This window comes from Lutra lutra, chromosome 17 (assembly GCF_902655055.1).
Source record: "Lutra lutra chromosome 17, mLutLut1.2, whole genome shotgun sequence".
In the NCBI taxonomy this organism is placed as follows: Eukaryota; Metazoa; Chordata; class Mammalia; order Carnivora; family Mustelidae; genus Lutra; species Lutra lutra.
The window spans coordinates 51,161,020-51,188,881 of record NC_062294.1 but is presented as its reverse complement, the minus strand read 5'-3'; the positions used below and the strand labels follow the sequence as shown (position 1 = coordinate 51,188,881).

Genomic DNA, 27,862 nt, shown 5'->3' with positions numbered 1-27,862 from the left:
CTTTCCCGCTGCTCCGGTCCCGTGGGGACCACGCTCACGCCACAGCCCGCCCGCCCTCCTCCGCAGCGAGCTTTGGTCGTCTGCATCTTTCGCTTTTCTCTTTTACCTGAGCCGCGGAATTTGCAGCATCGAGGTTCACGGCGTCTCCCTCCGGTTCTCAGGCGTGCGGCCGTGCGGGGAAGGAGGGGCCAGTGAGACCTGCTGCGGACCCACAGCGGGAAGGGACCCGGGCACCGTGGCAGACGTGGGCCCACCCCGACCCCTGCCCCGTTCTCGAAGCGGATCGTGCGGATGGACAACACGCAGGTCTCCCCCATCTGAGGAAAAGCAGGGCCCGTGAGGACACACTTGCAAGGTGGGGGGGGGTGGTCAGGGTCCTCTGCCTGGGAGCTGAAGGCCCTGCTGTCCCCATGGGCCCCGGGGCGCCTCGGATCAGCAGGCAGGACGAGAGCCGGGGTGGGGGAGGACCGACGAGGGGCAGCAGGAGGCTCGAAGGGCAGAGGCCGCACCAGAGACTTTATTCGCATGTTCACAGTCCCCTCCATGCCAGGCTGGCCCGACCAGAGCACTGAGCCCAGGCTGCGGTTCGGGCAGGACTCTCGGTGCCCGGCGGGGGTTGACAGGGTGACAGGTGGGGATCCTGGCCCCGCTCATACGTGCTGCCTCCGGTGGCGCAGCACCTCTGTGGGCGTGAACAGAAAGTCCTTCTGGCAGGCCTCGCAGTGGTAGGGCTTCTGCAGGGCAGATGTCTTCTGGACGGGTTCGGGGGCGGCTTCCTCTGCCCCTACAAGACAGGTAGGCTGTCGGGGGTGGGAGTCACCCCTGTGTGTTCCCACCCCCCCCAAGTCCCAGGCACCCAGAGAGCTCAGGCCACCTCCCAGTCTCTGGGGCCTCTGGTTCCACCTCCTCAGGGAAGCCTTCCTTGATTAACACACACACACAGGCAAGTCTGTACTCTGTGTGTCTCGTTGTGTCTGTCTCTGTCACCCCTGGGACACAGAGAATAAGGAAGAGCGCATCCTGGCATGGGGACCATGGGGTCCCACTGCCACCTCCCAGACCAGCCCCGGCCACTGTGGTGGGATCTGCCTGCTGTGGCACCCCTTGGGTGACAAAGGGGCAGGGTGGCTGAGCCAGAGACAGCAGCCGGACAGAGAAAAGAACGAGAGACACAGCAACAGACAGAACCAGAGGCAGACCAGAGTCAGCCCCACATGGAGCCCAGAGAGACACAAAAGAATGAGAAAGAGGTGATGTTCTGGGCCCTCCCGTCCCTGGTTCCTGGTCTCTGTGACAAAATCCAATGTGGCACCAACCAGAGCCAGAGGGCTGTGGTCCTCAGTCCCCAGACGGGGAGCAGATGAAGGCCCAGCCTTGCAGTAAAGCCCCACAGGAGGGGCGGGTGGACACAGCTGCCCCACCCTCCCCCCCGTCCCTACCTGGGGGGCCGTCCTGCAGGGCCTCGGGGCACGTGTTCTCGTGGGCGATGCGCTCCAAGGGCGTCAGGGGCAGGTGCAGGCCACAGTGGGGGCAGGTCCAAAAGGTGCGGAGACAGTCACTGTACAGGTCCGTGTCACTCTGGGGCAGGAAGGCTGCATCAGGACGTGGCCCCCTGCCCCACTCACCACCCCCCTGCCTGCGACCTGTGCTAGCACCCCTCGGGGCTGGCGGGCCCCACGCCAAAACCACCTCCTGCCCTGAGTTGGGAGGTGGCTTGTCAGGGGGAGGCCGGGACTCCCTCCGTTTAGGGGTGGGATGATGGGCTGAGGTGGGGTCCATGCTTACTGCAAGACAGTTGTAAGTGAGAAAGTCAGTGACTGCGTAGCCCCCTTTGGTGGGGTGGGGGGAGAGGGTAGAGCTGCCAAAGAGGCCCGGGAGACTGGGGGCAGCGGTGATGGTCTGGGGTCCCACATATAGGTTCTGGACTTCCAGCCCTGTGAGCCGCCGGAGACTGTAGGGAACCTGGGGAAGAAAAGAGAGACAGACTCAAGAAAACATTGTTAAGGGGCGCCTGGGTGGCTCAGTGGGTTAAGCCGCTGCCTTCAGCTCAGGTCATGATCTCGGAGTCCTGGGATTGAGTCCCACATCGGGCTCTCTGCTCGGCAGGAAGCCTGCTTTCTCCTGTCTCTCTGCCTGCCTCTCTGCCTGCTTGTGATCTCTCTCTGTCAAATAAATAAATAAAATCTTTAAAAAAAAAAAAAAGAAAACATGGTTAATGCACCTGGATCCAGCTGTGCCTGAAATCGGACCCAGGACAGGGCCAACTGCTCAACTCAGTCACAGCATGGTCTCAGCCACTGGCTACAAGAGGCTGGTCTAGCATCCGCGCCAGTGCCCCTTTTCTGCTCCCTGTCACCTGTGGGACCACAACCCAACCCGCCATCACCCAGCACTCCAGTCCATTCCCCTTGCCCTGGCTCCCCGGGCCTGCAGCTCTGGGAAGTCACCCTGGTGCACACCCTTCTCTCTACCCCATCTGCATGCAGACCTGGGAGCGATTCCCAGCTGCCCACTTACGAGGTGGAGAACTGACCTCACACCTGCCCCGCCCAGTTCCTCCCTGCGCCCTCTGTGAACAGACCACTTCTTACAGCTTCCCTCTCTGGCCTGCACGCCCTTAACCCCTCATGAGAGCACCTCACACAGCACGTGCAGTGGTGCTCAATAAATGCACACAGAACTGTGGGGGTTGGGGGAGGGGGCCCCACAGGGGCTAATGGCTTGGCCTCTGCCGCTGGGTGCCTGGGGTCAAATGCAAACCCCAAAGCATGACCAGGGAAGGAGGGGAAGACAGGCCTTCTGGCCTCTGAACGCGGGGCACAGCCATGCAGGCGGCACAGACCTCAGATGCCACAAACCGCAGCAGGTCCCGGCTCAGGTCTGCCACCTCCCTGCGGTCCCCTGGAGCCACCGTGTCCTCCCCTTCGTCCCCCTCTGGCCGCCGCCTCTGGGCCTGATGGGCCAGCTGCCGGTCCAGGGTGCTTTCCCATTGGGTCCGGAGCCGCACAGAAGCTGCCAGAAGCCGGAGCGCGCTCTCGCTGTCCGCAAGCTGGAGCTCCAGCCAGCCATCAGCCACCACACGCGAGCAGTCACCGTTGGTATCTAGGGACCGGCTGAAGAGCAGGAGGGACTGGAAGGGAGGGGACGGGAGGCAGACGGTGGGGTGCGGGGCAGGACACCAGCTCCGAGAGACCCCGTCCACCCCTCATTCCCCCCACTTGTCCGTTCACCCGCACCACCCACCACAGCCCCCTGCGTGCCAGGCCCCTTCCCGCTTTGGCTGCAAGCGAGGGTCCCCGCCCCCACGGCACGGACACTGTACTTGGACAAACAGACCAACCAAGGTCAAAGCGTAAACTGCACTACGTTCTAGGAAGTCTGGGTCCTCACCCAGTCTCGCCACAGGGCGGCAGTGACCTCGCAGAGGCCTCTGTCAAAGCCGCCTCAGACAGGGCCCCTCCCATTTGAACAGTCACTACCTATGCTTTCCCCCAGCCTCGCTCCTCCATAGAGTGGGAAGGGAGGGCGGGCCTCGGCGGGCAGGGTGGTGTGCGGAACTCAGGAGGCGGGGCAGCTAACATTGGCAGGACTCTCCCTTCTTGGCTACAGACACATACACCAACCTATCCACAACCCACACGTGTCCTCGGCCCCCACCCTCTCCTGCCAGGACAACTACAGTCGCCTCCTCGCTGGGGTCCTGACACTGCCCTGCATCAGACCCTGTTCCACCCTATTCAAACCCTCCCAGGAGAGGCGGGGATGTCCCAGCCTCTCGGACCTCCTCTCTCTGACCCCAGCTCCAGCCACTTTCCCCTTCACTACCTCTGGTCCAGCTGTTCTCTGGGCACAGTGGGCATGCATGTGCCTCAGGGCCTTTGCACTTGCTGTTCCAAGACACTCTTCTCCCTAAGTATCCTGGTGGCTCCTTCCTTCATTCCACTGCACCTTCTCAGCGAGGCCCACCCTGATCGCGTTCCTATTACAGCCTGCTCCCTACCCTCACCCCACCCTAACCCCTTTACCCTATTCTTTTCATTTTCCCCAAGTCCTCCTCACCCACTAGCATGTCTGTCATTACTGCCATCCTCCCCAGCTGCATGTGACCCCTGCACCAGCAGGGACCGGGGCTGGTCTTACTGCCTGCTGGGCTGTCAGTGCCTAGGCCAGTCCCCGGCACCCAGCAGGCGCTCAGCCAAGCGCTTACTGGATGAATACTCGAAGGCAGAGACAGCAGCCAGCTGGGCAAGGCGGCTCTTCCACCCAGCCCGGCCTCCTGCCCCAGGGACACGGTCAGGCTGCGCAGCGGCTGGGACACACCTGCAGAGCGGGGACACGGACGCAGTTCACCAGGTAGGGCTTGTTGGTCTCCAGCAGTGAGACGAAGGCGAGGAGCTGGTGCTTGCTGCTCACCTTGTCCTTGTCATCTGCAACGGTCCAGAGGGCAGCTCAGGGCCCCCCCGCCACCCGATCTCCTGCCCACAGCAGCCCCCGCTGGTCTGTCCCCCCAGGGCCATTTCCATGCGGTAGGAAATACTGATTTCACCGGGCATCGCAGCAGCGAAAACACCAGACCTTGTTTTACACTTCTCAGCGACAGGCCTGGGACCGGATCCCAGCAAAAGGAGTAAAACGTGAGGTGACAGGAGACACAGGGTGGCAGGAAGCTCGGTGAGGATACCGAGGGCTCATCCCATTCTTTCCCAGGAAGGGATCTGGGACTTTTCAAAATGAAAAAATAAAGGAGGAAAACAATGTAACAGGAAGAGAGCGGACTGCCTAGAAATTTACAGCAGTTAAAGATATGAGGGGAAAGTTTCAAATTCTACCTTCACTGTTTAAAATTATAAACCTTAGGGGCGCCTGGGTGGCTCAGTGGGTTAAAGCCTCTGCCTTCGGCTCAGGTCATGATCTCAGGGTCCTGGGATCAAGCCCCGCATCGGGCTCTCTGCTCAGCAGGAAGCCTGCTTCCCTTCCTCTCTCTGCCTGCCTCTCTGCCTACTTGTGATCTCTGTCAAATAAAATCTTTTAAAAAAATAAAAATTACAGGGGCGCCTGGGTGGCTCAGTGGGTTAAAGCCACTGCCTTCGGCTCAGGTCATGATCCCAGGATCCTGGGATCGAGTCCCGCATCGGGCTCTCTGCTTGGCGGGGAGCCTGCTTCCTCCTCTCTCTCTGCCTACTTGTGATCTCTGTCTGTCAAATGAATAAATAAAATCTTAAAAAAAAATAAAATAAAAATTACAAACATTACCTTTTGGAGTTAATGTTCACATTTTACCGTGGTTACTTTGTTTATAAACAAGGACAGAGAGCAGCTGTCCCAGAAGTCACACAGGGGGCACCCTGGCCAGGCCCCTGCCTGGCCCAGTGCTTGGATGCTGCGTTCTGGGCCCCAGCAGCCAGGGGTGCCCTGGGGCAGGACCAAGCTGGGGCGCTCATAGAGCCCCTGGGACAGGTCCCCTCTACTTGCTAAAAGCTCTGGCCTGGGGTGTGGCCACAGCGCCCCACTAGTCACCATGGGGAGGGTGGGGCTCAGCGTGGGAGTGAGTCCCCGAGAGGTCTGACTCTTGGGACCCCAACACCCCGACACCAGCCGCTCCCATGTCGGCAAATTGTGGGCGGGAGCCAGGAGGCAAGCCCAGATGGTGAGGGGCCCCCTGACGTTATTGTCCCCCCGCCCCTCACTCCCCTCCCAAGGGGTTTTTCTCTCCCTGCCTAGACTCCCGGTACCTCGGCTGGCTTCGCCGCCCCTGGCCGCCTGCTCCTGCGTGTGCAGTACCTCCGGGCTGTTGGCAAAGATGCAGGTGGGGTGCAGCACGGTCCCCTGCTTGGACTGTGTGTGGAAGATCTGCAGAGGCAGACACCAAGTGACAGAGGCTCTCAGACCTACTCCTCTGCTGCCCACAACCCTTTTTCTCCACTCTCTCGGCCAGATTCCCCATCCACGTCTCCGCTCAGGAGTCACCTCCTCCAGGAAGCCTCCCCTGACACCCCCGCCCTCCACCTCGGTGCACTGGAGCCCCATGAGGGCAAGGCCAGGACTGTTCCCATGTCCTTAGCACCGAGCACGGCCAGGAAGGCATGCCGAGGGGCGAAGCGCCCAGAGGAGGCCCACCTGGTCCGAGTCCTTGCGGCTGCTATTGAACGGGTCCGGGACGGCGAGCTGCGGGTAGAGGCCCCGGCCCAGCACCAGCTTGAGCAGCGCCATCTGGTCCCGTGTCAGGTCTTGGGCCAAGCTGGTGGCCGCCTGTAGCTGATCCAGGCTGTGTCGCAGCTGAAACTTCACATCCTGAGAGGGGAAGGTGGGGGGAAGGCAGGTTCCTGGGGGGGCCAGCCCGGTACCTGAGAGGCTGCCACTAGGACCCCAGGGAGCTACAGAGCACAGGGGTCAGGTCCTGTCCGTGCCCCCCGCCCCCCCGGCACCCACCTGGATGTCCACGCCATCACCGGCCCCCCGGTCCTCGTCGCTGGAGCCGCCGTCCACGCCCTCCTGCAGCCGTAGCACCTTGCGCCGCCGCGCCCCGCCCTCCTCGTGCTGGCGTTTCAGGCGGTACAGCTCCCTGCGTTCCCGGCGCTCCTGCAGCCGGCGCGAGCTGTCGCCTTGTGTCGCGGCCTGGGCCCGGGCCAGCAGCCCGTGGTCCTCCAACAGCTCCTGGGGATAGGCGGAGCCCGGGTGAGGGACACAGGGCAGGCTGAGTCTGGGGCTCCGGTCCTGGGCCTGCCACTCGCCGGCCCCTACCGTTTCAGAGGACTTGGGATGTCTTGTGCGACACAGAGAGAGGAGCCCCTACCTTTCACCACCCTCTCAGACTCTGCAAGCCAACCAAAGCCAAAGCAAGGCCCTGGAAAGCCAGAGATGCCGAGAACAGTCCTAGCATCTGCGGTCTCTGACGGGGGGTGGGGGTGGGGAGGTCTAAAATTGCACAGTAGGCCGTGGTCGGGTGACTGCCCTCTCTGGGCCCCCCAGCGTGGTCATGTGCAACCACGGGCAGCCATGCCACAGGGGACTTACCCTGTTCTAAAGGCTCTTTCGTCTATTAACTTTTTTTTTTTTTAGATTTTATTTATTTGACAGACAGAGATCACAAGCAGGCAGAGAGGCAGGCAAAGAGGAGGGGAGGCAGGCTCCTTGCTGAGCAGAGAGCCCGATGCGGGGCTTGATCCCAGGACCCGGAGATCATGACCCGAGCGGAAGGCAGAGGCTTAACCCACTGAGCCACCCAGGTGCCCCTCGTCTATTAACTCATTTAATCTTCACGGGACAGCACAGAGGCCAAGGCCCAGGGCCATGCAGGAACTTGCCCAGAGCCACACTGCTAGCAAATGATGGAGCTGGAACTTGCCACTGGGACATCCCCTCCGATCTGGTGTGCCAGCCGTCGCCCCCTGCTGCCTCCCAGAGCTCAGCACCCTGCTCCAGATGGCAAGGTTCTTTGTGAGGATATAGCATGTGACCATTGACCCTGTCTACTTCTCCAGGAAGCCCTCCTGGATTTCCACCCATGACTCACCCAGGCCACCCCACATCTGAGTGTCTGATGGCTGTGGGGGTGGGTGTAGGGTGGGACTCTGCTCCATCAGAGAAGGAAAGGGGTGGGTGCCCCCGCACTTGCTCTCCCACCCCCACCCGGCCCCTCCCCTGGTCCTGAGCCTCACCTTGAACTGGCGCCGCAGGTTGGCCATCTCATACAGCCGGTGCTCCTCTACGCCCCGGCGGCGGCACCACTTGCGTGAGTTTCTGCTCCGCTCGGATTTCACCTGGGTGGGGACCGGACGCCGGGGGTCAAGGCCTGGTCGGTTACGGAAGGGTGCAGGGGCTGACCCAGCACCCAGATACCCCCAGCTGCCCCCAGAATGGGCCCAAACAGCAGGCCCTGGAAAAGGAGGCAGGAACACACATGTTCTCCTTCTTCTCCCAAGTCTCGGTGTCACTGCTTCCTCCTACAGGAAGCCTTCCAGACTACACTGGGTCAGACATCCCCTATGGGCACACCCAGCCCCTTGGACTGCCATCACAGCCCATTCTGGGAGGTCACAGCCCAAGGACAGGTCTGCCTCCCTGCACAGGACTGTGTGACCCTGGAGGGCAGGGCCAAGGGCTTTCAGTCAACACCGGGTCCCTGGGACTGCCTGGCCAGAGCACGTGCTGGACACTAAGTGCCATCCTAGGAGCGTGGGCCCTTCCCCTGGGCGGCAGTGGTCTTACTTGGTGCTTTGGAAACACTCCCCTCCCCTCGATGCTGGGCCCCAGCGTCCCATGGCCACGGGAGCAGAGAGTGGGAGACAGGGGCCCTCTAGTCCGCAGAGGGCTCGGGGTCCTCACCGGGGTAGCGGGCCACCTCTTGTCCCACTCGCAATATCACAGACAGGAGCCCCACCGCTGGCCTCACCTGCACCCAGGCGTTGAAGATGTTGAAGAGCGTGAAAGGGTCCCCATGGTCACTCTCCAGGGGCCGCCGTGCCGCCGCACACTCCGGGTGGCTCTGGGCGCTGCGGGTGAAGGGTGACTGGACGCTGAGGGCAGCCGCAATGGTGAGCACAGGCTCCGCCAGGTGGAACATGGAGCCCAGGATCAGCATCTTCCCTGGCAGGTCGGGGAGATGCCGAGCTGAGCCTCTTGGGGACTGGGACCGCCGCCCTCCCCGCCCTCCCACTCCCAGCCGGTCCCCCACCCCCTCCACCTTATCCGCAAAGGGCCCTGGGAGCCACAATGACATAATCGAGCCCACACTCTGCCTCCCAGGCATGCGAGCTTGGGCAAGGCCTCAGTTTCCCATCTGTAGATCGGGGCTGACCACAATCTTACCCTGAGGCACCAGGTGGGCACGGTCGGAGGGCTGGTCTGAACATTGCCCCTGCCCGCCAGGCTCTCCGCTCTACACCCGGCGCCCCCTCCTGGCTTGGCTCTCCTTCCCCGCACGCCCCCCTCCCTCTAGAAGGAAACTCCACCAGAGCCCTGACGGCCTGGCCTGCCTGACACACCACAGACTCCTGTGCCTGCCTCTGGACGGTTCCTCTCCTGCACTTTGTGTAATTCAAGGTGGAGGCAGCGGATGCAGGGGCTGATGGCGGGGGGGGGGCAGGAGAAGGGAAGATGGGGAGATTTCGAAGCAGCAGGTCCCTGGTCTGGACCCCCAGGCCCTCGCCTGTCTGTCCCATGGTCAGCAGCCTGCGTAACACGTGTCTGACTCATCCTTACCAGTGCCTTTGGCCGCCTTTCTGAAAAGTTCCTGTTACACATCTAACCTTATAAAACATGGCAAGGAAACGAGGCTGTCCCAGGGCTCTCTAGCTCTGTCCTTTAGGCAAGTCCCTCCCTTTTCCTGCGCTTCTGTTTCCCCGTCAGTGAAATGAGCCAACAGCAGCATCTGGCTGCTGGGAGAACGAACAGGGCTTCACCGGGGAAGCACTCGGCGCCCCACCTGGCACAGGGGAGGTGGGACTGAGCCATCTGGGCCCGGAACCTCCCGGCACTGAGTCAGCTGTGCCGCCTGCCCCTCGGGGCTTGGGGACCGACAGTGTCCGCCTGGCTGCGGGTGCCTCCCAGCTCTGCCCATGGCGTGACCCTGGGCAAGTGACAGCCTTTCTCAGAGGTTGCAGTGAGTCACTCCCCTGTCACACCAGGTCCAGCCCCAGCCCTGTTGCCTGCCCGCTCCGGGCCCTGGGGTGCAGGTCCTTGTCCCCGGCCAAGCTTCAACTCTCTCACCTATACAGAAGGGGTGACCAAATGCCCTTCCGTCACCAGGTGAGAGCGAAATGACACAGGGCCCACAAAGCCTTTCACTGACACACAGCCAAGGCTCACAGAACGTTCTTTTTCACTTCGGATCAGATTCCCCTGGCTCTAGCCCTGTGTTCTTCTAAAACACTGTCTTCATAACCAGGAGAGGCCCTTGGGGTCGGTGGTCCCCAGTCGCCTGTCCCCGCTGAAGCTCAGGGTGGTGCCCTGAGGGGACGTGAATGATGGGAACACGGCCGGAAGGTTCTGCGGAGCATCACGCCTGGCCAACAGTGCCACAGCGAGTCCTGCTCGCCTGGGAATATTGTGCAGGCCACAGAGCATCTAGCTCGTCACGAGTCACGAGAATCAGAGCAGGACACACTTCGGTCAGCGAGCTTCTCAGAAGGGCCTGGATGACTCAAGGATGAGCAGGAGGAAGAAGCGGGCTGTGTTGACATCCTTACGACACCAAGAGAGGGGCCAGCAGGGCGGAGCTGGGAACAGGGTGTGCGGAGGAGACAGGGGCCTGTTGGTTTACTCCCACACCCCAGCGCCCAGAACGGTCTGGCACAAGGAACTTGTGACTGATCCGACGGGGCCCAGAGAAAGTACAGGCTGGCCGACGAGTCACACAGGGCATGAACGGTCCCTACGGCCACTCCCAGCGCCCTGGGTGATCACCCTGGAGGACGTCCTCACCAATCACGACGTCCACAGGCAGCTGGGCCAGCAGGGATCCGATGGGGGTGAGGGCCTCGGAGCTGTCCAGGGCCCCCTGGTCCCGGAGGTAGAGGATGGCCGTTTCGAGGCTGGCTGGTGGCGGAGGCTCAATGAAAGGGAAGGTTCGCGGGTCCCCCATGCTCATGCTTTTCATCTGGAATGACAATTGAGCCCCCCAGGAATGGGGGACACGGGAGCTACTGTGCAGCACTGGCCGGGGACTCACAGATCACAAATTCATGCTACCTTAAATCTCCCAATGTCAAGGCCACTGTACAGAGGCAGGGGAGAAGGGCCACTGGCTGTCTGTCCAGCACCTCTTCTCCCAGACCAAGGAGAGCAGCAGAAGTCCTTAGTCATTCCTAAGCCAGAGCACCCCCCGACAACGGATGCACAACCTTGTGAAATCCTCTCTTTGGCTCGGTAGTTTGAGGTGGGCCGGCCTCCCTCCCTGCCGCCCGGAAGGACGCCCTGTGCTCATGAAAAAACCTTTACGTTAGAAGCTCTGGGTGTGGGGCAAAGGCCAGATTTTTTATTTCAGCTCTCGAGGTGATTCCGGTGAGTGGCTGCGGCCGGAGGTCCCCTCTCTGAGCTACTCAGCCAAGGCCACAGCCCCGGGCAGTTCCAAGTCCACCAGGAGACACTGGTGACCCAGGGCTGCCAACGAGATGGGGTGGGGGCTCGGCCGGGGGCCTTCAGGGAAAGGTTCCCGGGGCCTTAAAAATGAGGTCCTGAGGGGTGGCACTTTCGTCTGCCTCTGGATGGCAGAGAGGGAGGCGGTGAGGCCACGGCTGTCTGAGCCAGGTGGCACGTACGAGGCCGGCTCCGGAGCCTGACAGCCTCAGAGGGAATCCCGCTGGGACACCTGGGGCAACTTAAATCACCTCTCTGTGCGACTGGTTCCTCATCCAGAAATCGGAACGGTAAGACTACCTGCCTCCCAGTATTTGCGGAGATCCAAACAGTTCTAGACACAACACCAGGAAGGGCGCCCGGCCCACAGGGAGCGCGAGGTAAGCACACCGTCACCGCCTCCATTGCTACGCTTGGCAGAGCCGCTGACGGTTAGAAGACAGAAAAGGCTAGAACAAGGGGCGCCTGGTGGCTCAGTGGGTTGAGCCTCTGCCTTCGGCTCAGGTCATGATCCCAGGGTCCTGGGAGTCCTGCATCGAGCTCCTTGCTGGGCAGGGAGCCTGCTTCCTCCTCTCTCTCTCTCTCTCTCTCTCTGCCTGCCTCTCTGCTTGTGATCTCTGCTGTCACATATTTTTAAAAAGGCTAGAACAAGCCCGAGCCCTAGAGGACATCACCGACCCACTTCAATAACCGAGCCTTCCGCTTCCCTGTCTGGGGACCGTGCCTCACGTGAAACGGCCCATCGTCCAGATCGGGCAGGCCGCGTGGGTCAGGAATGCACACAGTGGATCCCGAGAGGCATTTTTGAAAAACAAAATCTGACAGAAACCGTCGGGGTGCACCACCTGCAGGAAGGGGGCTGGTTTGTGCCCCGAGCCACTCCGCCTGGGTGGGGGGGGGCTGCTGTGGAAAGCCCCTCCCCGCCCCCCTTGGCTGTCCTCTGCCCAGGCACAGAGCCCAGGGCCGAGCTCCATGGGGAGGGGTGGGCCCAGGAGTGAGCGCTAACGGGGCAGGGTGAGTGCGGGGGGCCTGGCCCTCAGGCCCTCCCACGCTCCTCCGCAGGCCGCACCGGGAAGGGGCCTGGGTCCCCCCATGAAAGAAACTGCCCAGCACCCCGAGGACTAAGGTCCTGCGTGTCGGCCACTCCACAAGGCCCCTGCGGCCCAGCAGCCCAACCGCAGCAAAGCTGCCCAGGAGCCAGGACCAGACTGTCCCAAGAAGTCCCAGTTTCAAGAGTCGCTTTGGGGTGGGCTGGCTGTCACCGCTGAAAGCATTCCGATGGGGCTGCCTGAGCCCCGGGACCCAGGGACAACCCTGCCCTTTCCAGGGCAGCAGACGTTTGGAAGCGCCACGCTCCCCTGCCCCGCCCGCCCGCACGGCACAGAGGGTCCCGCCGGAGGCCTCACCTGCAGCACCAGAGCGTCCAGCGCCACCCTCCGAATCTCCGGGACGGGGTAGGGGGCGAAGGCGTCATAGTCGGACTCAGCATAGAGCCGGAAGCAGACGCCGGGGCCCGTGCGGCCGGCCCGGCCCTTGCGCTGCTCGGCACTGGCCTGACTGATCCAGAATTCCTGCAGCCGGTGCAGCTTGGCCTGAGGGTCGTAGCCCATCTCCTTCACCTTCCCTGCACGGGGACAGGACGGCCAGTGCAGTAGCCGCGGGGCCCCCACCTCGGGCTCGGCCCCTGCCGCCCCCACTGCCTCCTCTCTCCAGTAACAAGGCCCTGACCCTGACATCTCCTTGACTCGGCCTTTCGCTCTTCATTCACACGTCTCGGATTTGCGTTTTCGGAAGCCCGGTTATCCATCTTATTAGGCTCCTGCTGTATGCCAGGCTCTGTATGGGGCGCAGCTGTAAACACTGTCCCCAGCCTCACAGGGCTGAGCGGAACAGAGGTCATCAGCGCTAAGACCAACTCTGGCCACTTTCATCGCCTCTGAAAATGGGACGCACCCCAGAAGCAACGACATATCCATATATCATGGCCAGCATTTTAAAATTTCGATGGTATGCAAAATTATGGGATGTTTTATCACGGACGGTCCCCAGATTCGGTGAGGTCACTGCTAACACAGAGGGCTCTCTCTGTGCCGGGTACCACCCAAAATACCCAGGGGAATGAATTCACTCGCTGAAGCCTTCCAGCCCGAGGGAGGCTCTGCTATTACTGTCGCTTTACAAATGAGCGAACGGACACACACAGTCTCAGGGACACCACCTCGCTCACACAGCCAGGCTGGCCCCAGCGTCTCCCAACCTCTACGCTACACTGACGTCCCAGAGAACCGTCTAGCTGGGAAGACAGAAAAGAAATAGACCAACAGGGGCGCCTGGGTGGCTCAGTGGGTTGGGCCACTGCCTTCGGCTCAGGTCATGATCTCAGGGTCCTGGGATCGAGTCCCGCATCGGGCTCTCTGCTCGGCAGGGAGCCTGTTTCCCTCCCTCTCTCTGCCTGCCTGTCTACTTGTGATCTCTGTCAAATAAATAAATAAAATCTTTAAAAAAAAAAAAAAGAAATAGACCAACAGATATAAAATATAAGGCTCATACTCTGAGGAACGATGGCTCTCATAAGGGAAGCTACAGCGGGAAGAGGAAGGGGAAATCACCAAAGCGGACAAGGTGAACCTCTCTGATGGGGACACGTTTATGCAGGCCCTGAAATGAGATGAGGGGGTGAGCCTTGTGGATATCTGGAAAAAGACGGCTCTCGGCAGGGACACCAGTAAGTGCAAAGGCCCTGAGGCAGGAGCAAGCTTAGAATGTCTGACAAGATGCTGCCACTGCTCCATGGCCCTAAAAGCCTCCTACTCCCTGCTTTGGTCTGGAGTCCCCTCACTGCATTTGCACATCTCCAGACCCCACACTTCTCTCTAGGACCTGAGAGATGGCAGGGAGCAGCCCTTACCAGAATCGACGACAAAGCGGATCCCATCAATGGTGACAGAGGTCTCAGCGATGTTGGTGGAGAGGATGCATTTCCGAACTCCAGGGGGAGCCACATCGAATACCTGGGGGGTGGGGGGGTGGGGAGGAGGTGACATCCGGGACTAATGGACCCCTGCTGACCCATGTCCAGTGGCCTCCCTGACGTGTCCTGGATGGCCCACAGGCATTTCACACTCACCTACAGTATCTTGAATAGCCTCAGCGCCTCCCACTGAACGCTTTCCTCCTCCTCGAGTTCCCATCTCGGAGATGGTTCATCACACACGTGTGCCACAAACCTGGGCTGTCCTGACTCCCCTGCCCCTCCCCACTCCAGCCACACCTGCATGTTTTGAATGTTTCCAAAATTCATTCCATTTTCCCCAAACCCACAGCCCTGTCCTGGTCCAGGCCCTCCCTTCCCACCCAGGTCCTGCCCCAGCCTCCTTCCTGGCCTCTGGCCTCCCACCCGTGATCACACACAGCAGAGAGATCTGCTAAAGGACAAACAGCCGCCACTCCCCACCTTGCTAGAACCCTCCCGTGGCTCCAGGAGCACTCGGGACAAAGGCCAAGCACCACAATGGGTCTTCGAGGCCACGCAGCCTAGGTCTGCCCACCTCTCACTAGCACCCAGCTTGCCTTCCCCATCACAGACCCCAGACGCCCTGCAGGTGGTCTCCCAGGGGCCCCACCTTTCTCTCACCACAGGCCCTTTGCACAAGCTCTTCTCTTGGGCCCAGGAGACAAACACAGTGGGCAAGAGTGGAGGGTCTGCAACTAGGCCTGGGGGCCAGATCCAGCCTCCTGTTTTTGTGAATCAAGTTTTAACCCAGCACAGCCTCACCTGTGTCTGTCTGCGCCTGCCTTCCTACTCTGAGTGGAATAGTTGTGCTAGATGTGAAATGGCTCACAAAACCCACAACTTTGGGGTCACCTGAGTGACCCAGCTGGCTAAGCTTCTGACTTTAGTTTGGGTCATGATCTTGAGGTCCTGGGATCAAGCACTGCATCAGGCCCCCCTCTGAGCGGGGAGTCTGCTTCTCCCCCTTCTGCCCCTCCCCCTGCTTACGCTCTGTGTCTCTCTCTCTCAAATAAACAAACGAACCTACGACTTTGTGCTCCCTGGCCCTTTACAGGAAGTTGGTAACCTCTGGTTAACAGCGTAGGCTCTGGTGCCAAACTACCACATTCCAAAGCCTGGCTCAGCTACTTACGTGAGTTCGCAGAAGTGCCTGACTCACTGTGTCTGTGTCTGTCCTGGGTAACAGCGGCCCCTGGCAGACAGGGCTGCTGGAAGGTCTCAACGAGGCAAGGCGCACACACAGCTGCCCGCTCCGGCTGGCTCCACACACATTAGCCGAGACACCCTTCTCCCTGCCCCCTTCCTAGGCTGGGGCTTTCTCGGGTCTCAGTTTTGAAAGTTTCTTCCTCCAGGAAGCCTTCCCTGAATCCACCACAACTGTGCTCTGCTCTCCCGTTTCCAGAACTTTTCTTTTCCATTTGTAAATTATCATGGCTTGCCATCTCCCTCCACAGACCGGCAGCTACGTGAGGGGAAGGACCATATCTTGGCTCCCAGCGTGTCCCAAAGAGCCCCCTCGCCTCGAGGGGAAGCACTGAGGAGGTGGTCTCTTCAATCAATGACTGAGGGTGACCTGAAGGGCCTCCTCCCCAGGGGACTGCGGTAGTCACCCTCCACAAAGGCCTCGATGCGGCTCGCCTCCTCGGATCCACACCCTCACCCACTACCTAGCCCCTGACCAGAGCAGCCCAGGTCAGCTAACAGACCCTTGCAGACATGATGGCTGGGTTGTCCAAGGCCAGGCCGTGAAAGATGTTGTGGCTTCTGCTTGGTTCTCTTGGGGAGAGCCAGCCACCAAGCTGGGATGACACTCAAACAGCCCACATGGAGGGAAACTGAGGTCCCCGACCAACAGCCTGCCATGAACTGAGCCATCTTACAGGAAGGCCCTCCGGCCCTGGGCCAGCCTTCGGATGGCAGCAGCCCCAGCCGACCCCTCAGCCACACCCCGCCAAGACAGCCTGGGCCAGAGGCATGCCCCCACCCCTCCAAGCCTCTTGCAAATTCCTGACCTGCAGGAGCCATGGGAAAAGAGAACAGTACGCATTCGCCAGCTGCCAGGTGTGGGGGCTCCATTATAAGGCAACAGACAACTACCAGGGTGACCCGAAGGCCTCTCTGCCAGCCCCTCCCGTTCCGTCAGGGCAGCCTCTCGACCCTTCCCCACCCCCGGCTTGCAGACTCCTACCTCCACACCAGAGCTCGAGGCCTCCCGCACCCACACCCCGACGCCCTCCCTCGGCTACTCCAAGTCCTCCTTGTCCCGCAAAGCTCCACTCAGATGCCCCCAGCTCACCAGGAAGCTCACCCTGGAAATACTCCCTCCACCGCCCACAGCCCCCTCCTCCCTGCCCACCCCACCTGGCCTGGCCGCACGGGCCATGCGTGGTACCTTGTCCTGGTCGGCCACGGAGAGGGCGCTGTGCAGCGGCAGCACCACCCAGCGCTGGGTGCGGCCAGCGTACGCCTGGGCAGCCTCCAGGACCGAGCTGATCTCCGCCATGCCACTGAGGAAGACGAGGACGTCGCCCCGCTCCTCGGGGGGGTACTTGTTGTCAATGGCCTCCAGCACCCTGAGGAAAGGCCGGGGGTCCAGCTTCTCGGACTTGGACGCTGGTGGCTCGGCCTCCTGTGGCTGGTACACGACCTGCGGGGAGATGGCAGGGGCGCGCCTGTCACCTGAGGCGGGGGGCCAGGGGGGTGCGGCAGGGAGATGGCGCAGGCCCATCGAGCGGGTTAATGAGAGGAGGAGGTTCTAAAAGGACAGCATATCGGGGTAACCAGAAGGCTCCTGGGGACGTGTGAGTTTTGCATCTGGCTGCTGGCCGCATGCAGGCATTGATGCGTGAAAACTGGCTGAGCTCCATGCGCGACACGTGCTCTCTCTCGGGTCAGGAGGGGAACTTTAGCAACCACAGAATTTTAAAGGGTGAGGCCAGGACCAAAAGCCTAGAAAAATCACTTCTCAGACAGCATGCTCCCCCCTTTGTATTTTTTTACAGCTGCCTGGAAGACAGAAGGATGGGTATTTGGAACCCAAAACCACAGGGACCGACCGGTGCGGTTCCTGGTGCTGGGAACTCTGGGGCTTCTACCAACTCCCGCTGCAAGAGGAAGGAGTGGCTTTCAAAACACAGAGAGAGCTGAGAGCGGGGGCAGACTGGCATGGAGGGTCACTGGGAAGCCACGTGGGAGGGGTCCACAAGTGCCACCCAGGGTGGGAGGGTGGACACATACAGGGGGTTGCAAAAGGGGATCCGAAAGAGCAGAGAGAGGCTGCCGGGCCCAGGCGGTGTCTGCGAGCAGGATTCCAGGCCCCACTCTGCTGCTCCGCGCCTCCCAGCCTCCGTCTTACCCCCAGGGGCGAAAATCCCTGGCACAGGGCGCCCACGGCTGTGGTGGGGCCCCCATGAGCTTTCACTCTGCTTTCTGACAAGACCACCAAGCTAGCCACAGCAAAGAGGCCCGAGCGAAGGGGGCAAAGTTCAGGGCAAAAGTTTCCAGAGAACCCGAAGACCTGGGAAGGGAGGTCAAGGACGTGTGTGAGGCCTGGGCAGGCCCACTGTGGGGACAGGGTGAGGTTGTGGGGGAGCACAGTGTGTCGAGTGGAGTGGGAGACCCACAGTGGCCCCAGAGACTCAGCCCCTTCCTTCCTGGGCATGCCATCCCCTAGCAAGAGAAAGCACCTTCTGGCCCCCTCACCTCGCAGCAGGGTGGGGTGCAGAGAGAATGAGACAGCTGCAAGGTCATGTCCAACTTAAAGACAAACGGGTCTTTCCCTGGACTGGGGCTCTCTCCCTCTTCCTGAAAGCTTTGACCAGACAGACCTGGTCGGCTCCCTAGGACAGCAGTGCTGGGCCGGGTTGGGGGGCACCCCCAGGGGCATTTGGTAACATCAGGAGACATCCTGGGCGACGCGTCACTCCTGGGGAGGAGAACGCTGCTGGCAGCTGGTGAGGAGAAGCCAGGGAGGCTGCTGAACAGCCTACAACAGACAGGGCAGCCCCCGCAGAAGAAGAATTATCCAAAAGGTCAAGAGTGTGGAGACTGAGCAGCCCCACCCCGTGAGACGGTAGAGTGGGAGAAAAGAAGAGCCCGGGTCCCTGAAGGACCACATGCAACAGAGCTGCACACCGGCCTGGACCAGCAGGACTGTTACGTAAGAGGAACATAAACTCGTAGCTTTCCAAGGCTGGGTCTCCTCCCCTGGGCACTGAGCACCTGCCCGGCACAGCGCACACTCAGGAAACAGCAGCTTTAAAAGAGAGAGCGTGCGAGCGAGACCACCCTTCACAGAAAGATGGGAATCTGAGCCGGAGGGAAGGGATAGGTCCGGGCTGGCCAGAGAGTGGGTGGGAGGACTGGGGGACGTGGGGGCAGCACTGACCGTGATGGGGAACAGCCTCCCGGGCACCTGCACCACCGGGGCGTTGCCGAAGTAGCTGGAGAAGAGCGAGATGTTGATGGTGGCTGACATGAGGATGACCTTGAGGTCCGGCCGCTGGGGCAGCAGGCGCCGGAGGACGCCCAGGAGGAAGTCATTGTGGAGGTGCCGTTCGTGGACTTCATCCACTATGAGGACCTGGTACTGGGGCAGGCTGGGCTCCCGCTGGATCTGCCGCAGGAGCAGCCCCACTGTCAGGAACACGATCTTGGTGGCTGCCGTCCGCGTGCTCTCAAAGCGGATCTGGTAGCCAACCTGAGTCGGGGAGGGGGTGGGGGGTCAGGGGAGGTGCCTGGACCTCAGCGCCAGCCCTCACCCGCCCACACTGAACATCCAAGCAAATGCCCCCACTCCCCAGCCCCCTCAGACTCGGGAGTCCAACAGTTGTGGAACCCACCTCTGCCGCTTAGTGCTGCTGACTCTGGGCGAGCACTTCCATACCCCAGAGACATTTTCACCCCTAAATGCTGGGAGAAGGGGCGCCTGCGTGGCTCAGTGGGTTAAAGCCTCTGCCTTCAGCTTGGGTCATGTTTCCATGGTCCTGGGATTGAGCCCTGCATCGGGCTCTCTGCTCAGCGGGGAGCCTGCTTCCCCTACTCTCTGCCTGCCTCTCTGCCCACTTGTGATCTCTCTGTCTCTGTCTTTCTCTCGCTCTGTTAAATAAATAAATAAAATATTAAATGCTGGGAGAATGGGACGTGTTCATGCACATAAAGTGTCTGGCACAGAGCCTGGTGTCTATGCTAATTAATGATCATGGAGATAGTTCACCTTTCTGTGAGTCCCTACTCTAACCACTGAAATGGGTACCACCCACTCATTTCATCCTCACAGCCACCGTGAGAAGAACCACTACTCTCACCTCACTGATGGGGAAACTGAGGTCCCTCATCCAAGGCAAAACACAGTTCAAAAGTGGTACTGGGAGGAAATGATCTCTTTTTTAAAAATTTTATTGATTTGAGAGAGAGAAAGCACAGTGGGGAGGGGCAGAGGGAGAAGAAGAGAGAGAATCCCAAGCAGCCCCAGATGGGGTTCGATCCCACAACCCTGAGATCGTGACCTGAGCCGAAACCAAGAAGAGTCAGACACTTGACCAGATGCGGCGCTAGCCAGGCACCCTGTGAGGAAATGATCTTAACCCCTACCTCACATCACACACATCAATTCCTGACAAATTATAATTTTTTTGTAAAGATTTTATTTATTTATTTGACAGACAGAGATCACAGGTAAGCAGAGAGAGAGGAAGGGGCTCGATCCCAGGACCCTGGGATCATGACCTGAGCTGAAGGCAGAGGCTTTAACCCACTGAGCCACCCAGGCGCCCCGACAAATTATAATTTTAAAGGTAAATATCTTTAGGAAAAACACAGGATGCATTTATGTCAAGGTAGAGAGATACTCCTTAAACAGAACCCGGAGTGCCAACCACAGAAAGAAAAATGACAGACTGGACCACACTTAAATAAAGAAACACCGTCATCAAAAGAAGCCTTCAGAAAATGGAAGACAGCTCACAGAGTAGGAGACAAGATCTGCCATACAGAAACCCTACAAAGGATCTATTTCTCTCATCTTTAAAACCCCAAACGTCAAGAACAAAAAGACAACACAGAAGACAAACAGGGAAAAAACCCTGAACAGACACTTAAGAGGATTTCCAGTTGGCCGTCAAACGGTCAAACGCGTTCAAGCCTCAGTTGTCAGACAAAGGCAAATGAAAACGTGCTGCTGCCACCCACCCACCCAGAAAAGCCAGAACGGAAAAGAGTAACTGTGACAGGGCCAGCTGGGAGTGTGGACGGGCGCGGCCGCTTCGCAAAGCATTTTGGCACATCTGCTGAAGCCAGACGTCCCTGCAGATCTGACGAGCGGGCAGGCACCCTCCTAGCTACATCCCCGATGGACGTATGTACCGAAAGGCACCTAATGGCATGTTCTAGAATGCTGACCGCAGCACCCACACACAAGAGCCGGAAACTGGAAATGCCCCGAGCTCCCGTCAATAGCGGAAGGGACGGATACCTTGTGGTGTCGTGGTGTCTTCACAGGGGACACTGAACAGCAGCGAGAGAGAACTGTGTACCCACACGCTCTACCGCAGACAAGACTCACCAGACTAGTACTGAGCGACAGAGCCGGGCACCGAAGAGAACACGCTTTTTGATTCCACTTATAAAAAGTAAATAAAAGAGGCAAAGTTGGTCTGTGGGGTTTCCTCTTTAACTCAGTTATCATCACCTAAAACGATAATGTATCACTCAGAACAGTGACAACGCTTGGGGGCTCAGGGCAGTAACTGGGGCGGGGGGTCGGGGGGAGACAGAGGGTTTCTGGGGTGTTTACAGAAATGAACTCAATTTGTGAAAATTCACTGAGCTACATAAGATACGCACATTCTTCTGCTTAGGGTATTAGAATTTTAATAACGATTCGTAAGTGGTAGAGCCTGGATTAGAACCCTCGAAACCATTAGTAAAGAAGTGTCCTCACTCTCTTACGGCTGCTAAAAACCAAATGATCCCTGGGACATTTCCAATGTTTTGCTGTTAAAAATGTTACATGGGGGGGGCACCTGGGTGGCTCAGTGGGTTAAGCCTCTGCCTTCGGCTCAGGTCATGATCTCAGGGTCCTGGGCTCAGGCTCTCTGCTCAGTGGGGAGCCTGCTTCCCCCCACGCCCTGCCTGCTTCTCTGCCTACTTGTGATCTCTCTCTCTCAAATAAATAAATAAAACCTTTTAAAAAAAAAAAATGTTATATGGGGGGGTGCGCCTGGGTGGCTCAGTCAGTTAAGTGTCTGATTCTTGATTTCGGCTCAGGTTGTGACCTCAGGATCACGCCCCACGTCGGTCTCTGCGTACAGCCTGTTTGACGCTCTCAAAAATAAAATTTTAAGAAAGGGTTATGGGTAATGCTAGTGCCCTAAACCCAGAAAGCCGGCGCGGCCCACTCACCTGCGAGCCGTACTGACTGAGGCTCTCAAAGCTGACTCGCTTGGCCAGGGAGATGCAGGCGATCCGCCGGGGCTGGGTGCATGCCACATGACTGAAGCCGGCGGCCAGCAGGTACTGGGGCACCTGGGTGGACTTGCCACAGCCCGTGTCCCCGGCCACGACCACCACCTGGTGCTCCTTCAGTGTCTGTAGGACGCGGTTCCCGTACTGGGCGATGGGAAGCGCCGCCCGCTCGCGCTGCAGTTTGGCCAACCGGCCGAACGCCTGCTTCTGGCCGAAGTCCAGGTAGTGCAGCAGGGCTCGGCGGAACTCGGCCACTCTCTCCGGGGGCTGCCTGGCCAGCCCCCGGGAGTCCCGGGTGTCGGGGCCCAAGATCGAGAGGTTGATGCGGTAGCGTGGGTCATAAGTGCGAGGTAGGTCAGCCAGGGCTGGGATGCTGTGCTGGGGACGCGCCGGGGCCTTCTCCCCCTTATTGGTGGCCTTGAGATTCTGGAATCTCTGCAAACGTTCAAAGAAGGCCCAGAACTTCTGGCACTCCTCCGAACCCTGGCGTATATAATCCTGGTCACGGAAAAAGGCATCCTCGAAAATGCGTCGTGTCTCTGGACAATTCCAGTCCCATTTCTCGAGGGCCTCCTCCTCGCTGGGATCCCAGGGTCGGCCTCTGTGATCCCCGCCCTCCTTTGTTCTGGGAGGCGGCATGCTGTGCTTATCACAGCTCCGTCCTACACTCCCTCTTCAAAGAGACAATCTCCAGAATAGCCACGGGCAATGACAGAGAAGGTGCCCAGGGACTGGCTCAAGCTGGTGACACCCAGGGCCCCTCACGACTCCTGCAGTGATCTCTGGGACAGACACCAGTCCATCCTGGGTTTTCAGGCCCGGAACGCCTGGCAGAGAGAAAAGAACACACTCATTCGTTTTTAGAAACATTTCCTGAAAGCCTGCTGTTTTGTAGGCACTGGACTAGGCCACCCTGAGCCTTCATATGTGGTCATGGTCACAGGCAAGAGACAGACAATCCTGTGATGGGACCGTGGGAGCCCACAGGAGCTGCCTGATCATGCTTGGTAATCTAGAAAAGGACGCTCAGAGATGTTTGACCTGAAACCTGAAGGAGGGCGGGTCACGGGGACAATCAACAGCAGAACCTTGCCATGAGACAGTAACACAAGAGGGGTGCGGTACAAAGAAAAGAGTAAGGCAAGGGTTTCTGGGGTCTCTGAGCTTCAGGACACCTAGGAACGCTTTGAAATCGAGTGCACAATTTTGCAAGTGTCGATTATCCTCTGTCTTTGCTTGCCTGGCACATCCCTTCCTTTTCTGGTAACAGTACCCACTGGCTCCCCTGCCCTGTGAACAGGAGCCCTTCCTGGATTCCGCCCAGCTCTGCCGGTCTTGAAGTCAGGAAACCCCTGATTGGGCAAGTGACAAAGGCCTGGCTGATCATGCTCCCCAAGTCCTCCTCCTTCAACCAGTGACCTGCACGAGAAGTGGACACATGACCCACAGGGGACCAATCATGACCTTTCTCTGGAATTTACACTAGGTTGCCAGGACAGAAAAGCCCTTATCGCTTCTACTGTGGTCACAGGGATGACGTATAAACCTGGAGCTGTCCGTAGTAGCTCATGAACCTGAGTCTTTCCTAGAAATCCATCCTAGAGCAAAGCCTGCTCTTGGACATAGGGAAGGACGTGCCAGGACAACCACTGAGCAACTACGAGAAGTGGAAGAGAGAGGGAAGAAGCTTGGCTTGGTCCACTCCGACCCTCATGTCCCAGCGACACAAGAAAATATCTTCTTGGGCAAAGCTGGTTTTCTCTCAGCTGCCTAAGTCCGAACTAATCATACGAGAGCATATCCTCGTAGGTACAATTTTCTGGAGTGAAGCGCCTCACTCAGATTCTTAAAGTTTATGACCTTAAGAGGACTCAGAGCCTTCCTTGGTATAGGTCTTGGAGTCAGGCAGATCTGGGTTTCAATCTCTGAACCTCTGAATCTTCATCACTTGTTAGATGTGTGGCCACCTGCAAATTTTTTAAGATTTTATTTATTTATTTGACAGACAGATCACAAGTAGGCAAAGAGGCAGGCAGAGAGAGAGGTGGAGGCAGGCTCCCTGCTGAGCAGAGAGCCCGATGCGGGGCTCGATCCCAGGGCCCTGGGATCATGACCTGAGCTAAAGGCAGAGGCTTAACCCACTGAGCCACCCAGGCGCCCCTGGCCACCTGCAAATTTAAAATGGGGATAATATCTACTTCCAAACACTGCAATGCTTAGCACCTAGCCTGGCACAGAGGGGCTAAACAGTAACCAGAATTCAAGTCCACTCTTCCTCCCGGTGATGACTAACATGCGGAAATCAGTGAGAGAAACCAAAGCATAAAGCCTGGAAAATTACACTCAAAAGGCCACCATTTGGGGCTCCTGGAGGGCTCATTTGGTTTAAGCGACCGACTCTTGATTTTGCCTCAGGTCATGATCTCAGGGTCATGGGATCGAGCCCCACACCCGGCTCTATGCTCAGCGGGGTGTCTGCTTGAAATCCTCTCTCTAGAATAAATCTTAAAAACAAAAAAGGCCACAATTCACCTTTGTTTGAAATGAGCAATGATTTCACCTACTCTCCCTTCAGTCTCTCGGCGCCATCCAGAACAGATTTCAGAGATTCGATCTCTGCAGTCCCAGGGGGAACTCAGGCCATCCCTGGGAGTTTGAGATAAAGAAAGGGGGTTCCTGCTGATGAAGCACCTGTAAACCTGTAAAGTGGTTTCCCATGGGAGCAGCAGCCCGTGCGCGTCATTTTCCAGCAAACACCTGGGCGATGACACTAGAGTGGCTTCATAGGGAACTCCTGTTGCAGGAGAGGCAGCAGAAGGTTGTTGATACTGAGCCTGGGATCCTGAAAAAAGGATCGGGAATAAAATGAAGAGCATTCCTCCCAGCTGCAAGCTGCCTATGAGCACGTGGGCCCAACTGGGCAAGTACCATGGGTCTCAAGAGTCTCGTCTCGTAGGCAACCATGTCGATTTCCTGGGTCCCCTCGGTGCTCTGTCACAGTGTCTTTGACCATCTCTGGGTCTCGTGGCAGTGGCCTGCAGAGGTTTTCTTTGCTTCCCGAGCTCTCCCCCACTCTGGCTGTCCGTCCTCATGTCTCAGCCTGTCTTTTTCAGCTCACCGTGCTCAGCCCTCTTTCCTTTGATAGTCTGGTCCTGTCTCTCCTCGTTTCTCTTATCTTCAGGTCTGATGGTCTCTCCAACAACCCTTCTCCACCTGACCCTCTCCACCCCTTGTCAGTGCTCCATCTGACTTCCTCGTTTGCTCATTCAGTCGTTTTTTTCGGACGCTCCATTTTTGTCTCTCTCCAATTCCCAGTCTCTGTTACCGCCTCTCCCACCACTGTGACCATTTACCTCCATCTCTCCACCTAACATTTTGTCTCCCAGTTCTGCTGCTTTAAAGCTAACAGTGCTCCCCACGGATCAGGTACTATTCTACATCATGTACGTATATCTGTGTGCACAACTACATACATACACACATCTACACTTTTCTCGTGTTAAGAAGGTGCTACTCTCGGGGCGCCTGGGTGGCTCAGTGGGTTAAGCCTCTGCCTTCGGCTCAGGTCATGATCTCAGAGTCCTGGGATTGAGCCCCACATCAGCAGGGAGGCTGCTTCCCCCCCTCTCTCTGCCTACTTGTGATCTTTCTCTCTGTGTCAAATAAATAAATAAAATCTTAAAGAAAAAGAGGGCAAAAAAAAAAAAAGTGCTACTCTCTGCGGCACCTGGGTGGTACAGCCAGTTAAGTGTCTCTTGGTTTCAATTAAGGTCATGATCTGAGGGTCGTGAAATCCAAGCTCCACGTTACTGGAGGCTCTCTCTCCCTCTCCCTCTGCCCTTCCCCCACTTCTCTAAAATAAATAAATCTTTTAAAAAAAAAAAAGGTGCTATTATCACTCCTTGTCGTTGAGCCAACGACAGGTTAAGTACACAGTGTGACAAGGATTTCAAATCTAGGGAATCAGGCTCCCATTTATTCCTCTTCATCTTAGCGTGAGTCTCCGTGGTCTGGCTTTATCTCCCCATTTTTAAACTTGACATTGTCTTTTCAGTCCTCTTTGCTCTCCAAGCTTACCAAATGCACTCGCTCTCCCTTGAGCCCCATGTCTCCACACTCCGGACGGCTCTCTTCATCGGTCTGCCCAAATCACCCAGCTCCCATCCATCTCATTCACTTCCCACATCCGGCTTCCTCTCCAAGTCTCTTTCCTTCGGGGGCTCTTCCCCTTCCTCAGTCCCCCCATCAGCTTTTGCCAGGTTCTCCCTATCCCACTGCCTCCGTCTCTCTGCATCTGTCAGTGTCCATTAACAAAGAGAAATCTCACTAAGATGGAGCTAGGAGGCTGGAAGGATGAGAGCTCTAGGAGGGTAGCACCTGAGGTCAGTACTGGAACTGTCAATTAGAGGCTCCTAAAGAACTACCAGCAGGAAAGAGTCACCAATTACAGGTCCCAACAGGGAAGGAGGTACAGCCGCATCTCCTACAAGAAAACGACCAGCCCGCAACTCGGCCGGGGAGAAACCATCAATCAACACCCTGAACTCTTGCTCTTTTCCAACCGACTTTCCATTCAAAACAACCCCTCCCAACTTCCTCCTCCTTCTCCATAAAATTATCTTCTCTTTTGTTGGACTCGCCAATGACTTTTGCTGTAGGTGGCTTTTCCCAGATTGCAAGTCGCGGTTATCCCCCAAGTAAACCCATTTTGGCTGGTAAAGTAACATTCTAAGGTCAACGAGAGTCTTGTTCCTCCGTTTGAACCGCCCTCCTCAGTCTACTTCTGTTCAGTGGCTTCCCCCCACCCCCAAGTTCACGGTGCGACCCCATTTCTCTGCAGCCTCTGGGGGCGCCCTCGGGGGACCCCATTAGCTTCCTGCCCCGCATCGCCCCAGTTTGCGGGTTCTGTCCTCTCTCTGCCTCCGCGTCTCTCGGTCCCTCAGCTTCTCCAAGCTTCTTTTCGTGACTCCCATTCCTGCCACACTCGAGCCTCTGTCGCCCAGGTGTTCTCGGGGCGCTCAGGCTCAATCTCCGTCCGCGTCTCCCGGGCCCCCTGTCTCCTCCAACGCACGTCCTCATGGTGGAACTTTCCTCCTCATCCCTCGGCTCGCTCCCAGCTACCCAACCCGATCCGACACCCGCCGTCCCCGCCGCCACGGCCCCCCTCAGCCGCCCCGCCCCCTCACCTCACTAACCTCCGGGATCGCTCCAACTTCCGGTCCCCAGCGCCCGTCACGCGCACGAAGCCGGTTCTGCGCCTGCGCACGCCACGCTCACGGCCAGGCCCCACCCCGCCGCACGCGAAGGAGCCTGGGCGCTACGGAGAGCGGCCAAAACCCATTCTGCGCCTGCGCACAACATGCTTCAGCTCTTCCTCTCTCCAAGCTGAGCCACGGATGACGCTGCGCCCTCTAGAGGTCGACGGTAGCGCTGCAGCGGAGACTTGCAAGCGCCTCCCCCTTGCGCCTCCCCCTTGCCCCTCCTCCGCCTCCACTGCACCGCGCGCGCTCTGCGCTCCCCCAAACTTTCTTTGCACTGGATCGTCCCAACGCCAGAGAGAAAGCTGGCCGGAACCGTATTAAACACTAGGGCTATTAAAGTGCTCCTATAATTCATTCACTATAATTCATAATTATGATTCAGCTCAACTCCCCTGCCTCCTGAAGGCAGGGGCAACTCTTGTCTTGGAGGTCCCGTGTTGTCCAGCGTCCACCACTAGGATCAGAGAGTCAGTCAATGTTTGTTGGATGCATGATTAAACAAATGAGAAATTAGAGTCCTCTCTAGTCCTAGGGGCTCCAGTCATTGTGGGTCTGAGCCTCAGTTTCCCTATTTACAACATGAAGATAATATCTGCTTTTCAAGATCGTTGGGGAAAGTAAGCGAAAACTGTGCACATAAGGTACATAAATTGCTTTTTTACTACTGTGCACCATAGGCACTCAATAAATGTTAGATCTTTCCTTCTCCTTACAGTCTCCCATCATTCTCCTTTCTCCTTAAAAGAATGTTGCCGTTGAGAAGGTAGAACCTTCAGTTCCCTAGCCAGTTCTAGGCACCGAGAATTCAGCAATGAACAAAACAGATGAAGCCCGGCTCACAGGGAGTTCGGTTTTAGTAGGAGAAACTGACATTCAAAAATTTTTATTTAAATAAAAATAAAAAGAATGTCAAGCAGTACCGCCAGGATCTGTGCAGAAGAACAAAGCAGGAAAGGGGCAAGGAGTCGTGGTATTTTAAGTAGCCTGGTTAGAGAGGACAGTTCTGAGGAAGTAGTAGTATTGGAGCAGAAATAAGTGAGGCAGAAGC

At 58.1% G+C, this 27,862-nt stretch overlaps 1 protein-coding gene across 8 annotated transcripts; it reads right to left on the bottom strand.

Annotated features, from left to right (window-relative positions):
- Positions 1 to 495: 495 nt before the first annotated feature.
- Positions 496 to 26,810, bottom strand: DHX34 (DExH-box helicase 34). 8 transcript variants are annotated; one of them, XM_047711383.1, is made up of 18 exons: positions 23,722 to 23,955; positions 23,414 to 23,520; positions 21,491 to 22,380; positions 18,477 to 18,788; positions 16,482 to 16,736; positions 13,985 to 14,087; positions 12,483 to 12,700; positions 10,423 to 10,597; positions 8,393 to 8,586; positions 7,659 to 7,760; positions 6,430 to 6,654; positions 6,118 to 6,291; positions 5,733 to 5,850; positions 4,321 to 4,427; positions 2,843 to 3,130; positions 1,786 to 1,962; positions 1,440 to 1,578; positions 496 to 784 (listed from the first exon to the last, which is right to left on the bottom strand). In XM_047711383.1, the coding sequence occupies exons 3-18, from the start codon at positions 22,190 to 22,192 to the stop codon at positions 651 to 653; spliced, it is 3,423 nt and encodes a 1,140-aa protein (XP_047567339.1). In that variant the 5' UTR covers positions 22,193 to 22,380; positions 23,414 to 23,520; positions 23,722 to 23,955; the 3' UTR covers positions 496 to 650. The 8 variants fall into 8 exon arrangements, 7 of the variants coding, with proteins under 7 accessions (XP_047567339.1, XP_047567337.1, XP_047567340.1 ...); XM_047711381.1 differs by lacking the exons at positions 23,414 to 23,520; positions 23,722 to 23,955 and adding an exon at positions 26,740 to 26,810; XM_047711384.1 differs by lacking the exons at positions 23,414 to 23,520; positions 23,722 to 23,955 and adding an exon at positions 26,749 to 26,770.
- Positions 26,811 to 27,862: the final 1,052 nt, after the last annotated feature.